General features: G+C 41.6%; 1 protein-coding gene across 1 annotated transcript in view; it reads right to left on the bottom strand.

The window, feature by feature from the left end:
* Positions 1-14,027: 14,027 nt before the first annotated feature.
* Positions 14,028-14,666, bottom strand: part of tyrobp (transmembrane immune signaling adaptor TYROBP) — a 3,057-nt gene continuing 2,418 nt past the window's right edge. The window contains exon 5 of the mRNA XM_063198246.1: positions 14,028-14,402. Within this exon, the coding sequence (XP_063054316.1) occupies positions 14,319-14,402 (84 nt within the window). The 3' untranslated portion in view covers positions 14,028-14,318. The remainder of the gene's footprint in view (positions 14,403-14,666) is intronic.

The raw sequence follows: 14,666 nt of genomic DNA, 5'->3' as shown, positions 1-14,666 counted from the left end.
ATAACAGGTTAGTACAACTGTAGTACATGTTATAACATCATACTCACAACGTGTATTTTTTTGTGTATTGAAAATATATTGGCATACATTTTTGTAAATTGACATTGAGAATGTTTAATAAGGGTCATGATCATATGCTGTATATTTTGCGAAGGGTTATCAGCCACATCCAACCCACTTTCTCTGTGTGATCAAGACACACCTCAGGAGGTCTGGCCAAGGGGCCTAGGTCTACCTGGACACAATGGGAGCCCCCACAGCTTGGAGACAGACGGGGGATGGTCACTCTACTACAAAAAAGACAGATACACTAGGGAAAGACAGAACTTTTCTAGGCTGTTGCTGTTAGGGTGAGGTCACAGAAGAACAGAATTCAAAAATGCTTTAATTATTTGTAACTTCATGCCAGATGCTTTGGATAAATAAACCCGCTGAAATCAAGAATTGGACACCATGCTCTCTGACTCTTTAAAAAGAACACGCTGGATTCTAGCCAACACATAGTAAGTTTGGAAAATGATTTGGAAATGGGTTTACAACGTTTGGAACAAAATGGCTAAAATCCAACAATTGGTGACCCCGACTTGTGATAAAGAAGGAGAGCTGGTGGACAAAAAGACAAGAAATGGACGAAGGGGCAGTTGGGTGACAACAACTAACAGCCGCTACAATGTGTAATCAAATGGTAAGCAGACCAATGATTTATCTAAGTACTGTTATTGGGCAGATCAAGGTTTTATTGTTGTCACCCTACTGTAGGCATGTCTAAACAAATGGTTAAAGCATTAAGGTTAAAGTGCACAAGAAATAAATATGGAATACTGGCTTAAGGCAAAGGTCATGCAAAAAAAAAATACGGACAATCATTATGGCTGGGCAGAGGGGCCCATATTTTGTTGATATAATGGATGGCACATATATTATTGGCTGATTGTTGTGTGGATACTGGACTGTGTTGAGATTATATTGCTCTGAGTTACGTTGCTGGGGAAGTATTGTGGTAGCATTTGTTGGGAATATTGCATTGCTGGTTATTTATTGGAGTGTTTATAGCTGGGGAAAATGGTGCTTGAAGTGTGGGCCTCGTTGACTGTGTTGCTATGATTGTTACAACTGCATTGTGGGAATCGGTGTAGGTTGACCATGAGAGATTTAATCGGATGTTTAGTTAAGAGTGGAATTTGGTAGTTACAGTGTGAATGTTGCCTATTTCTATGTGAATTGAATAGCAGTCTCCTTTGTATGTTAATCATTGAAAGAATTAATTTTAACTAACTAAGCTCAAGGAGTTTAGCAGTAAAGGAGGAGTTAAGACATAAACATAATGGACCTTGGAGGAAAGGGTGACTTCAGAGGATTACCTCCAGTGCTAACATCCACTGTGAAGGGTCAATGGGAAGCCATAAAACAACAGCTTATGGCTGCATCGATTGAAAAGGAAAGGAAAGGAACGGGAGACAAGTATGACAAAATTTGGGAAGAGTTGAGGAGGCAAAAGCATGTGCCAAGAGATACTGAAAAGCGTGACCTGTTGCCACATCTCATCAAAGCAGTACAGTATGCCCAAATTCAGTTGGAGGAACATGAAAAAAACAGGAAGCAGTCCAGGTTCTCTTTCAGAGATAACTGGAAAAGGGAGAAGGAACAATTAGAGTACAAAAGGAGTTGCCTCCATAATATGTCATTAGCCAGCGCAGCTTTAAAATTTGCACAGACACAATCGGAGACATGCCCAGAGAATCAACTCTTGTTGATACAAAACAGACCCACCTCAGTATCTCTGCCACCCGCACCAGCATCATACTTTGCAAATGTCTTGGAAGAAGTGAAACAAACTCCTACTAAATTATCACAGCAGTGTCTAAAGACAGTGGAAAGAGAGACAGGAAATGGAAGGAGCAAGTTGCACTCAAAAGTGGAGACAGGGGCATGTTGTGAAACGAGAAAGACAAACGAAAGCAGAGACACAGTGGAGTCACCACTACCTGTGCCTCAGAACATGTTGCCATTGATATGCAAAGACCCCCAGGGGGGAGAGAAGTACAAACCATTCTCCTTCACTGACATGAACTGCATCGTTGAAAAAATGCCCCCTCCGTCAGAAGGGGGAGGGGCATGGATGAGCAAGTTTTTTCAACTCACTTTGGGTCACAAGCTTGCTATTGGAGATTGGAGAGCAATATTGGAGAAACAAGTGACCAGCTTTGATGTTATGCAGATAGAGACCATTGCAGGTACAACCAATTTGGCGGATTCAGAATCATTCACTTCTCATGCTACACAGTTGGGAGGAGCTATGCGAGCAAAGTTTCCTGTTCCTACAGGGACCACACACACACACTCATTCACCATGAAAGAAAATGAAGACATATCAGAATTTCTGGTCAGGTGCAAGGACATTTGGACTGATAGAGCAGGGTGTCACCCTGGCTCTGGACAGTGGCAGACATTGCAATTCAGAAAAGCCATCATGGGAAGCGTACCCAAAACAATTCGAAAGGCCATGGAGGACAACCCGGACCTGGCAGGGTGTACCACTGAACAATGGGAAAGGCACTTGAAACATCACATGAAGATACAAAGAGCTAAGGAGCAGGAGGCAAAAGAGGAGACAGACGCAGCACGACTGGAACTATTGAAACTGCAGTTAGAGGAGGCTCGCAACAGAGTGGGTGACACAAAAAATAAATCTGAGTATCAAATGGTTCAACAGACCCTCCACCAAGCGAAAAGAGGTCCAAGGGAATTGGGCAGGAGGCATAGGACTGGTTGGCGTAGGTCATGGGACAAATGCCATGGCTGTGGTGAGTTGGGTCATTGGAAGAGAATGTGCCCCAAAGTGCAGTGGAGAGGGTTCCCAAACATCCCAAATCAATATAGAAGGGGTGGGTATGCCCCACAGCAAGCGTACCTATTACCACAACACTCGCCACACCATGGATCAGGGTTTCAGAATTTGGGTGTGGGCATGCCTTGGGGGGCGTCGACACCCTGGGGTCCTTTGACACCCTGGGGAATTGGCCGTATTCATTAGAGGTGGAGTAGAAACCTGACTGACACTGGGGTGATAAAATAATTGTATGAAATGGGCAAGGTTTTCAAATTTTGGATATCAATATAGATTAGTTTTTAGCAATAATTTTAATTCATTCAGGTTTGGAAAAATCATACAATTTGTTTTGAAAAAGGATTAAGTTGCATTTAATCGACCTGGTTTCGTGTGATTTAATTAAGTGAAGATTAACTAATTGTCCATTTTTTTTCTTCTTAGGAGACGATAACAGGATACGGTTGCCTGTTGTGCAAAGCTCGTTGTTGACCTAATCCCTTCAGGATGTCTGGAGACAATGAGATTGGGAGTCGACACCTAGAGAGGAATATACTGTGAATTGCCTTAATCATTTAGTCCTTTCAGGAACATGACCATGGAGTGAAACCAGGGGACCGAGACACATTGGGGAATGTGAACATATCTCTTGTTTTGTAGCTATATGTGAATTTGATTTAATCTACAGGTTAACGATAAGAAGGAACCAGTGTGTCATAACAGGTTATCATCAATAAGTAACCATGGTTGATTAACTTCAGGTTTCATTCCCTTTTTTCCCCAAGAACAGGAGACTAACATATATGTATTCCTTGTGTGTCTGTCATTGTATGTCAATGGGCCCTATGTCTGTCTCTGTGTTATGTGTGTTCATGTAAAAAATTGAGAGTGCACGTGCAAAGGTTGAAAAAAAAAAAAAAAATGAAAAGAACATGGTTAATATGGCAATTTAACAGAGGCCTACTTACAGTGACGTCATGACATTTATTTTACACATTTTTTGGGTTGTTTCATTTATTGATTTGAGTTTATTCATTCGGTTTCTTCAAGTTGGTTTTGATAATGCTTTCATTTTACGTCTTGATTTGGTTTTCAAATGAATCAATTTGAACCTCTTTGTGAGCATTTTTCTTTTAATAAGCGGTGTTTTCCTTTCTTTAAAAAAAAAACAGATGGGTCTTTCTTTCTCTTTTTGGTCAACAAAGAGTTTGGTTTTGAAGTAAGAAACATTTTTATTTACTATTTGGGTTTCAAATGGATATTTTTCAACATTTTATTTACTATTTGGGTTTCAAATGGATATTTTTCAACATTTTATTTACTATTTGGGTTACAAAGGAATCATTTTCAGCTTTTTAGAGAGGTGGCTTTCTTGTTACAACGTGTTCTTCTTTCAGGAAAATATGACTTTATTTGGTTATGTTCCATCAAAATGCAGGAGTTAGAGATACTATATTAAAATAAGCTTTATAGGATTTCTAGTTTATAGTTTCCATGACTATATTTTCATCGTTTTGGGTTACTTTAAACAGTGCTTTATTTCTTTAGTTGACTTCACCAATTTTCCCTTTATACATTTTGTTTTTATTAAACAAGAAAACTCACTTTGGTTAGGTATGTTATGATATGGGTAATTGATATGGGTTTTTAAGAAAACTAAAAAGTTATAAAAAGTAATATTCAGTGATAAGTCATAAACAATGCCATTTTAACATGAAACTTTAATTAAACAGCTATTGTACAGACTTTGCCGTCTTCCAAGTTCATCCCCCAGTTCTAATTTTATTTCCAAAATTTGGGCTCAAAACCCAGAGGCGGTGAGGTGCCATAGTTTAAATTGATACAGAATCTCAACAGAGTGCAACCATGTGATCAATCAGCGGTCAACTTGGAGGAAATCAGGTGTCATGAAGTAAAGTACGTGCTCTCTATTGTCTGGCAGTTGCAAACGTTGAGAAATCCAAGGAGATTTATACGGAGTCAGATGGGAGAACTGTGGTTCTCTGCCAGGGCATTGAGCAAAGTACTGTAGGGTGTCCATGACGGGACACAAAGAACTACGCTGGTTCGATCTATGATATGGGACGACAAAGTCCTAGAGTTGGAAACAAGGGGGTGCACTCTGCTTGTTGAAGGGATAACTTACATAAACTTTGGCACACACCTCCACTATTTTAAAGATTAATCTGTTTGGCTGTGCCATACAGATTAAAGAGAGGGAGAGTTTATTTTCATTGTCAATGGTGGATGAATAAGGGACATGTCATTGACTGTATCTTTAGCTTTCTAAGAGAAGTATTCCCCCCCTTCTTCTTTCAAAGAGAAGTAATATTCCCCCTTCTAAGAATTCAGATTTTTTCCTTACTATAATTTGGGAAGTTGAAAGTTTATTTATGAATTTAGATTAGTAAAGAGGCAAAGGGCTGAAATTGAATTTTTTGCTGTTGTTTCAGAAATGCATATGTTTTTTTATGGTTTATGGTTTTTACGTTTTTATGGTTTCTCAACCCATGGAAAGTGTGACATAAAAGTTGGGCAGGGTCTGACATGATAAATGGTGCGCAAACATTTTCTTTTATTCCAGGTTTTTGTTGTGGATTTTCTTTATAGCTCTCTGGGTGATGCGATGAAAATGCAATTTTGGAACAATTTTGAATTTTTCTTTTATTCTTCTTTCTTTCTTTCTTTCTTTCTTTCTTTCTTTCTTTCTTTCTTTCTTTGGGCTTATCATTCCTATTAAAGAGTTTAACATACTATTGAGAAGCACTTCACCATAGCTGACACTCTCGGGGGCCAAAAAGAACATTTCTATTTTTATGATGTTGCCACGATATTTTTTCAGTTGAAGAGAGGGACTCCAGAGAAAAGGGGTGACAATATATTGACTGCATTTTTAGTTCTTGTTTTGTATTCTTCTTTTAGGTTTGGTTGTTTATTTTTGAACTGTTGTTTTGGGTTGAACAGAATTTTTGCATTTCAATACCTATAGGCTACTATGGGTAGGCCTATGAATCTCCAACCATAACCCAAGTGATAGCCGTTCGATTGCATTTCAGATAAAGACATGGCAGATGGACATGCTAAGATATTTTTTTTGTGATTCGATGTTGAATCGAATCAAGAGAGGGAATTGAAAATATATTGGCATACATTTTTGTAAATTGACATTGAGAATGTTTAATAAGGGTCATGATCATATGCTGTATATTTTGCGAAGGGTTATCAGCCACATCCAACCCACTTTCTCTGTGTGATCAAGACACACCTCAGGAGGTCTGGCCAAGGGGCCTAGGTCTACCTGGACACAATGGGAGCCCCCACAGCTTGGAGACAGACGGGGGATGGTCACTCTACTACAAAAAAGACAGATACACTAGGGAAAGACAGAACTTTTCTAGGCTGTTGCTGTTAGGGTGAGGTCACAGAAGAACAGAATTCAAAAATGCTTTAATTATTTGTAACTTCATGCCAGATGCTTTGGATAAATAAACCCGCTGAAATCAAGAATTGGACACCATGCTCTCTGACTCTTTAAAAAGAACACGCTGGATTCTAGCCAACACATAGTAAGTTTGGAAAATGATTTGGAAATGGGTTTACAACGTTTGGAACAAAATGGCTAAAATCTAACAGTATCTATACCAAGGGTATAATAATAATAAGACACCGCCGGTCGCAGGCGTGAAAAATACGCTCGAGTTCTATTTTCCAAATGCAGCGCGGCGTGGAGCCGGCTCCCGCGCCGCTGACGCCCGACTGCCACCGGTTGGTGTGTAAGGGCTCTTAGGGGTCTTACACACCAGGGCGGTAAAGCGTCGTGGAACGGCCGCGTTTTTTACCGGCGTCGGTGAAAATACATTGAAACCTATCTGTCCTTACACACCAACTGGCAGTAGTCGAGCGTCAGCGGCGCGGGAGCCGGCTCCGCGCCGCACTGCATTTGGAAAATAGAACTCGAGCGTATTTTTCACGCCGGCGACCGGCGGTGTCTCATTCAAATGAATGGCATAGTAGCATGCTAGCTTTGGCTGTGGGGATGGTTTTGAATAGGACTGGCCGCGCACGCCGACGCTGTCAGTGTGAAAGGCAGAGAAAAACACGCCGGCCAAAACTAAGCAGAAAGACCGCGTTCATCCTGGGACCGTTCCGTTCCGCCTTGGTATGTTTTGGCCCTTACTGTGGATGGCGGTAAAGCGTTGCGGAACGGCTGCGTTTTTTACCGCCATCGGTGAAAATACATTGAAACCTATCTGTCCTAACACACCAACCGGCGGTAGTCGGGCGTCAGTGGCGCAGGAGCCGGCTCCGCTCCGCGCTGCTTTTGGAAAATACAGCTCGAGCGTATTTTTCACGCCGGCGACCGCCGGTTTCTCATTCAAATGCATGGCAAAGTAGCACGCTAGCTTTAGCTGTGGAGTTTTTTTGTACAGGACTGGCCGCGCAAGCCGACGCTGTCAGTGTGAAAGGCAGAGAAAAACACACCGGCCGAAACTAAGCAGAAAGACCGCGTTCGTCCCGCGACCGTTCCGTTCCGCCTTGGTATGTTTTGCCCCTTAGGACAGATATGTTTCAATGTAATTTCACAGACGCCGGTAAAAAACACGGCCGTTCCGCGACGCTTTAGCGCCCTGGTGTGTAAGACCCCTAAGGGTAGCCCGTTGGCAAAAAAAAAGGAATTTATGATTGTGAAGTTCACAATGCTGGTCAAATTCATTACATCCCCTTCGCTACACTTAAAGTTGTTTGTGAGATGGACAGCGACCAGACCGCCCGAGCCAGAGCACGGGGGCGAATAGTCCACAGGGGTGTCCCTGCGCAATAAGGAGAAGGGAGGGATTCCCTATACCACTCTATCCTTTGCCGCTAGCTCCAATACCCAAGTGCATTAATTTTCACCTAAAAAGTTGTACATCAGCAGGCAACCGAGGCTACACCCTCGTCGTTGAAGTTAACAAACAATCCTGTCAAATTAATTATCGCTGCCAAAAAATATGTGTGAAGTAGGCCTAAGTTCACAATGCTGTTGCGAGATGGACAGTCAGATCGCAGATCGGGTTGACAAATGCTGTCGAATTAATTAGGCTGCCGTTTCCAAAATGTGGAATTTGTGACTGCAGTTCACAATGCTGGTTAAAATCATTAAGCCTACACCACCTTAGGCTACATTTAAAGTTAACCCAGTTGTTTCCAAGATGGACAAGATGACTTTCTCAAAGCGGGATGATGTTTACCTGTTAGGCTAGCATCGGCCTAGGCCTATGGGATGCTGTCAAAATTGCACTAATAGGCTACTAAAACAACGGTTGTGATTCTGAGAGGGATGTATCACGTAAGGCTGACATGGTAATTATAAAAAAGATAGCCTAGATATAATTTGGTTACAACTTTATAATTCTCTGAACACACTAATAAACCTGCATAAATGACACCACATCATTAGGCCACACTCTGGGTGCATTTCTAGTTAGGCATGTAGCCTGCATGACTGCTCTGATGACAGGTTATGCCCGTTACTGTAACATCTCAGTGGCACTGAGGTACCATTACTGAAAGAGGAACACTTTTCAGGACAAAAAGGTCAGCAGACCTATGCAGTGGGAAATCCCTCCAAAACGTAAAGGTTTCCGACCGACTGACTGACCACTGTGGCATGTAGAGTCGCTGATAATGTCTTCAATGCAACATGAAAACATATTTGCCCTTTAGCAAACATGCCAAAATATAGGCTACATTTCATTTAAAACTACTTTTCTACTGTCCTGATGCTCCCATAGGGGTCCTTGCCAATGCCGGGTCCTTAGAAACACCCAGGGCTTGCAAACGCCTTCATACAAAGAGAGATAGAAACAACAGGGTCTAAATGATAGCATCTGAGAACACACTGTATTCGTGCTTGCGCTCTCTCACGCCAAAAAACCTGTTACATGTCTTATCCCAGCCTACACACCTTCACAGTTATTTATCAGATGCTGTGAGTGTACTCGAAGTGATTAAATAAACCACAAAAGGCTTCTTTGTTAGCTGAGATGTGTGCAGTGAGTATGAGACGTGAGAAGAGAAGATCTCGGAGCTTACAGTATATCACATCACAATTCACAGCTGCACAATATGTGTTGGCTTCTATGTGCCACTCAGCTAAGGCACATGTGAACACTGTGGACACTCTACACTTTATTTTTGGTGTGTGTGTGTGTGTGTGTGTGTGTGTGTGTGTGTGTGCGTGTGTGTGTGTGTGTGTGTGTGTGTGTGTGTGTGTGTGTGTGTGTGTGTGTGTGTGTGTGTGTGTGTGTGTGTGTGTGAGAGAGAGAGAGAGAGAGAGAGAGAGAGAGAGAGAGAGAGAGAGAGAGAGAGAGAGAGTGAGAGAGAGAGATGCCTTGGCAAATATATGTAACAGTGAGCTATATATAATGATTATTTTATGTGTAATATGTGTGTTACGTCTTGTGAGCAATGTCTTCTTTTATGTATGTGTGTATGCTACTTGACACCTTAATTTCCCCCTGGGATCAATAAAAGATACTCTACTCTACTCTACTCTCTACTCTACTCTATACTGAAGAGGGTGAGGGCAGTGTGTAAATGTGTGTCCCCCTGTGTAACTTACCCATTTCTGTCATATGTTGCCTAAACACTATATGTACAGACTACAAGACCTTAAACATCATAATACTGAGAGATATTGAAAGGTTCAGTTTGAAATTTACTGACGTGTATGGGTCCAGATCTCTTATTGTGCCTATAGTCAAAAGTTGTGACTTAAAACTGTGTTGTGGTAAGTAAAAAGGCAATAGAGTAGCCTATACACACAAAGAAACCCCATGTTAACAATGCATCCATCTTTTCAGCTGGCAGACACAAGATGCCTCATTTATAAAACTTTGCGGAAGGAATGCGCCAAAAGATGGCGCACGCACGAAACTCAGGATGTGCGTGCGCAAGAAAATATTCAGATTTATAAAGCATGGCGCACGCACGTTCCACGTCGACTTCCCTTTATAAATCCCAACTGACTCTGAAGTTGCGGCAAATGTGCGCACCTGTGGACACACCCATAATTATCTATGAATATTCAGTGAAACGCCCAAAATGAATATTTATATCTGTGGACGGCGTGCGGAAAGCAGACGCGATAGCCTATTTACCACATGTGGAGCAAACAGTTTTATTAGATAGGCCTAGAGAACGTTGGGCAAAGTGGAGCGGTTAAGTTTGGGAAGTCGTAGGCTACAAACATAAAAACCTTGAATTGCAGCATGTGGATGGTTACCCACACAGCAGAGGACTCCGATGCGGAGCCGCGTTCAAGTCACCACATCCGTGTCACTGTCACATTCCTTTGGGTTCCACTTGGTGGATCAGGGTCGCCACCGTGCGCCCCCCCAAATTCTACTGTCAAAACGCGGACCATAATCGCATCCATATCTGATTCACAAACGCGGACGCGCTGTAAAATCTAACGGACGTTGGTACAGTTTTTGTTGGGGCAGACACGACCGATCCAGCGCTCTCCAGTAAGTATTGATTTATTTATATTAGGTGATACACAAAGGTACAAAAAGTATATCTGAAGCTTTTATACTATCAATGCTTATTGATATTTCGTAGGATTTTGTTTTATGACTTTAAAAAGTGTATGTTAACCCTAGTTGTTTTCAAAACGAGACAGCTAGTTCATTCATTCAAAGACATGGAGAACTACATTGGCTATTGTAGTATTTCCTAAATGCTGTTAAAATATGATGCCATCCGATACATGGAGGAAGTGCAGTTGAATAAAAATTATCTACATTGTGCCCATTTTAACAGCCTTGTTTACGTTAGCTTGCTAGCCAGCTACTAGCAAACCGGTTGACTGAAGCAAACTTTTGTAAAGTTAAACGTAGGTCTAAGTGTTCAAATACTCTTATGAAACGGCTATATTGGTCTGAATTTGGCTCGTGGTACACTTTTACACGGATTGGTGATGCTCTCAACAGGTTTGGCACCAACTGTGTTTTTAACGGTACAAATCCTAAAGCGGTGGCATCATTTCTCCTCACGTTAACGAAATCCAGGCTAATTATTTATTAGCAATTAATGGATGGCCATGAACTGCGCCCTCGTCCCATATGCTGTCCATCATTGGTGAATGAATGAAGTAGCTGGGCTCATAGTTTGATACAGATGTCCGTGGTTGGGCTACAAATATCTGAATTTGTTCTTAATCTTGTGCAACAGTAAACAGGTGGAATTACCTCTGGGTCGGACAGGGCTAGCCAGCTGTAATCCACCCTGCTACGGTGATGCCCGCCTGCCTCCCGGCTTTTACGACCAAGAGTAAGTAGGACATTGTACATCTTATAATATTCAACATCATTACTGTCACGGGATAGAGATGTGAAAGAGCGTTGTCCATTCCATATGCAATGCAATGTCTGATTGTCATCTTACGAAATTTAAATGAAAGCTCTAAGTTTAGCTCTGTTGCCTTTTCAGATCGGAGCGCTGATGTGATGTTTCCCCGTCGACTGACGAGGGAAGGAAGAGAAGGCAGCCACGACACGCGATTGTTCAACATGACAGTGAGACAGAAAATGTCAAGATAAATAAAAAATCATGATGAGTGAAGTTCTTCGTCAGGTTGTGTTTTTTTCGGGATCTTATTTAAACGGTGTCTAGGCCAGGTCTGTGTTATCTGTAGAATTAAATCTAAATGCTGTTTGTAACGGTTAACTGGTTTAGTGTTCGTTTATTGGGATTATAGCATAATAAGAAAGTAACTTTATGAGCACGGATCCAAAATGGTCCCGGCCCGGAACATCTATGAGTCCGGAATGGGTCCGTAACTGATAAAAAGTAGTGGAACCGTGACGGATGCAATAAGTGGACACGTAATGAGTCCGCATCGGATGTCGCGCCTCCGAACCGGGCTCACTGCGGAGGTACGCTTCTGCACGCGGACCCGTTGCGGGTGACAAACGGGTCCCTTTTGACTCCGCACCACGCCTCCGCGTCGGATGATAGGCGGCGTGCAAGTGGACGCCGATACGGCCCCGTTTACCGGATCCGTTCCGGAGGATGGCCTCCGGATGGTGGACTCCGGGGCGGATCCATTACGGTGTACTTTTGCTGTGTGGGTAATCTGTTGACAAAAATCACGCTATACCAGAAGTAAAAAATAAAATAAAATAAGGATGGCATGGACATGAACCTGCCAAGTCATGGACATGTAGGCTAGTATTAATTGAGTTGTGAACAAAGGGAAAAATAGCTGCGTCAAGGAAACATCTCACATGGCATGTCCCCATGTGAAATTCACCGGTAGAAAATCTATCATCGCACCTCATATGCACCGGGTTTAAACTTTTTTCAACAATTGCCGTTGGTCACTGCGCGCAGCTGTCTGCTTTCAGTTCAAAGCGACGCCCCAACTGTCGATCGACATATCCACAGACAGCATGACATATGGGCATTTTCTAGTCTGTATTTATTAAATGTGTGTATTATAAACGTACATTATCAGTGTATAAGACCAGCTGTCAAATGCACACCTCTGCTTTGATGACGAATAACCGCATGGAAAAGAAATGACATGCAACAAGAGAAACGAAGCTGTCCATTGGCACTTGCGCTTGCCTGTATGGCTGAGAAAATCAACCATTACAGATGCACTTGGGACTTGAGCAGATGATTCTGCAACTGGCTTAAATGTTGACGTAATTCCTTGCAGACTCGGAACACTTTATAGCCTACCGATACGATTATAGCCCAATACTGGAAAGGTCCGTGGTTATTGTTAATATAATGTAGGGTATTTCCAAATGTAACGTAGGCCTATCCTAAACCTGCAATTTGAAGCGTCTATTACATGCTTGTGGCTATGGATAGGCCAGGTAGGCCTACTTATTATTTTCCACCATTACCAAACAACAAACAACCGCGTTTTCGTTGCGAACTGGATTAAATAATGTTAAAGTGGCTATCGTGACACGTGACCTTTGATTTTTTTTTCTTCAACCAATTTCGGGTCGTTCTTCCAGCTACCTCCCGAGGTCGCGCTTTCCGCGTTTGGTCTTTTGTTTAGTGCCTACGCATGGGTTAAACTTTGCGTGGAGCTGCTTATGTTTACCGCCAAGTTCGTTTTCTATAAATACCAAACCTTGCGGTGAACTTGGCGTGCGTCTTTTGTGCGTACGCACCCGTTATAAATGAGGCCCAAGATGCCTAAGCCTGTTGGAAGGGGAAACCCTCGCAGGTGAAGTCCAGCTCTGCTACAGGAACAGATGTGAAGACAATCATAATTCTTTCATCTCTCAAACCACAGTTCATACAGTATACCCCCATTACGTATTAGTAGTACTGCTACGAAATTTTAAATCTTCCAAAACTGAGGAATAGTAGACAGGTTTGTTGTTGGCAAATTCTAAGACATTGAAATTGAGTCTTTTTGTTGACCTGTGTGTAACAGTGGCCGTTCTACCTGTTACATGTGCATTACAAGTCATCATAGTCATTCTCAGATCACACAGTAGTTAATGAGTCAGTGAACCTTTTTCGACACTTTTCGACACAATGAACCTTTTTTGACACCTGATAATCTCAATGTCTTGAGCATTGTTCTAGATGATGGTTAAAAAATACCTTATAGAAAAATGTCAAAGTTTATAACTGAGATGCATTGTCACAAAAAATGAGCTCCTTTAAAAATATCTCTCCAACCCAAAGTAGCCTTCAACCATGTGAGGCTTTGCACTAAATGTGTTCAAAAGTGATTCATTTTTACTTCTGTCTTTAAGTTTCCAGCGGGGGAAAACCGAGACGGTGCGTCAGACTCACTCGTCTCACTCAAGAGCCTGTGACCAAGGCGAGGGACAAGAATACAAACTCAGCAAGTCTTCTGGTGAAGTCTGTGTGTGAGTGAGTGGGCAGGGGGCATTGCTAACAGTAATTTGTTTTTCCATTCACGGTATAGCCCATATATACAGTAGTATACAATGTTTTTGCAGCACCAGTTTTTTTTAATACCTCGAGATATCACATAAAGTTCAACCTTTTTTTTCAAGAAAAATTACAAGCTGCATTGACAGTTTAAGTAATTAGACATTGAAAAAATGATCGCATCATATGAATTCTAAACCATTACATTTATCTATTACAATTTTACAATACAATTGATCAGTGTTAGAAATGATTTATTACATAATTTAAGGTGCATAAAGAAACATACTATTTACAAAATGTACACAAGCTGTACAAAGAAGTTGAGTAAACAACTATCAAAGATTGAAACAGGACTATACTGCAAAGGTAGCTTCATACAGACAATTTAGTGCTCTATTTGCCACTCCAAGTAGAGAAAGTGAATACTGTTTAATTGTCAAAAGAGGCAAGGATAGCCAATAGCCTCTGTTGAACGTCAACCATTCAATTTAGCAACATTCAAATGTACCAAGGTTACAAATATTAAGAGTGCAATATCTTAAGAGAATAGTCATCATAATGTTTAACAGTTTCACCACCCAGATGATTGAGGCGGGTCTTTCTTTCGATACTGTCTCAAATCACTGTATACGTCAGACTGGACGCCATGCAACTCCTAAAACAAAACAAAAAAACAGCTTCATCAGTAGAATAACATGTAATGTGAAGAGATCTATCCATTTAAGAATGGTTTTGGTGTGACATGAAAATTGACCAGAACGTAAAAAACAATGAAGATTGAAGTGTGAAATAAAGTCAAACTTTGCATCAGTTTCATATAACATTTCTATTTGCAAGTCACACTGCATTCTTTCTTTAAGCCCTTTGAGAAGAGCCTGTGTTACAACCTTACTGTCACCAAAATTGTAATGACCAAGCG

This window comes from Engraulis encrasicolus, chromosome 5 (assembly GCF_034702125.1).
Source record: "Engraulis encrasicolus isolate BLACKSEA-1 chromosome 5, IST_EnEncr_1.0, whole genome shotgun sequence".
In the NCBI taxonomy this organism is placed as follows: Eukaryota; Metazoa; Chordata; class Actinopteri; order Clupeiformes; family Engraulidae; genus Engraulis; species Engraulis encrasicolus.
The sequence above is the reverse complement of the archived record's forward strand: the minus strand, read 5'-3'. Positions and strand labels throughout refer to the sequence as shown.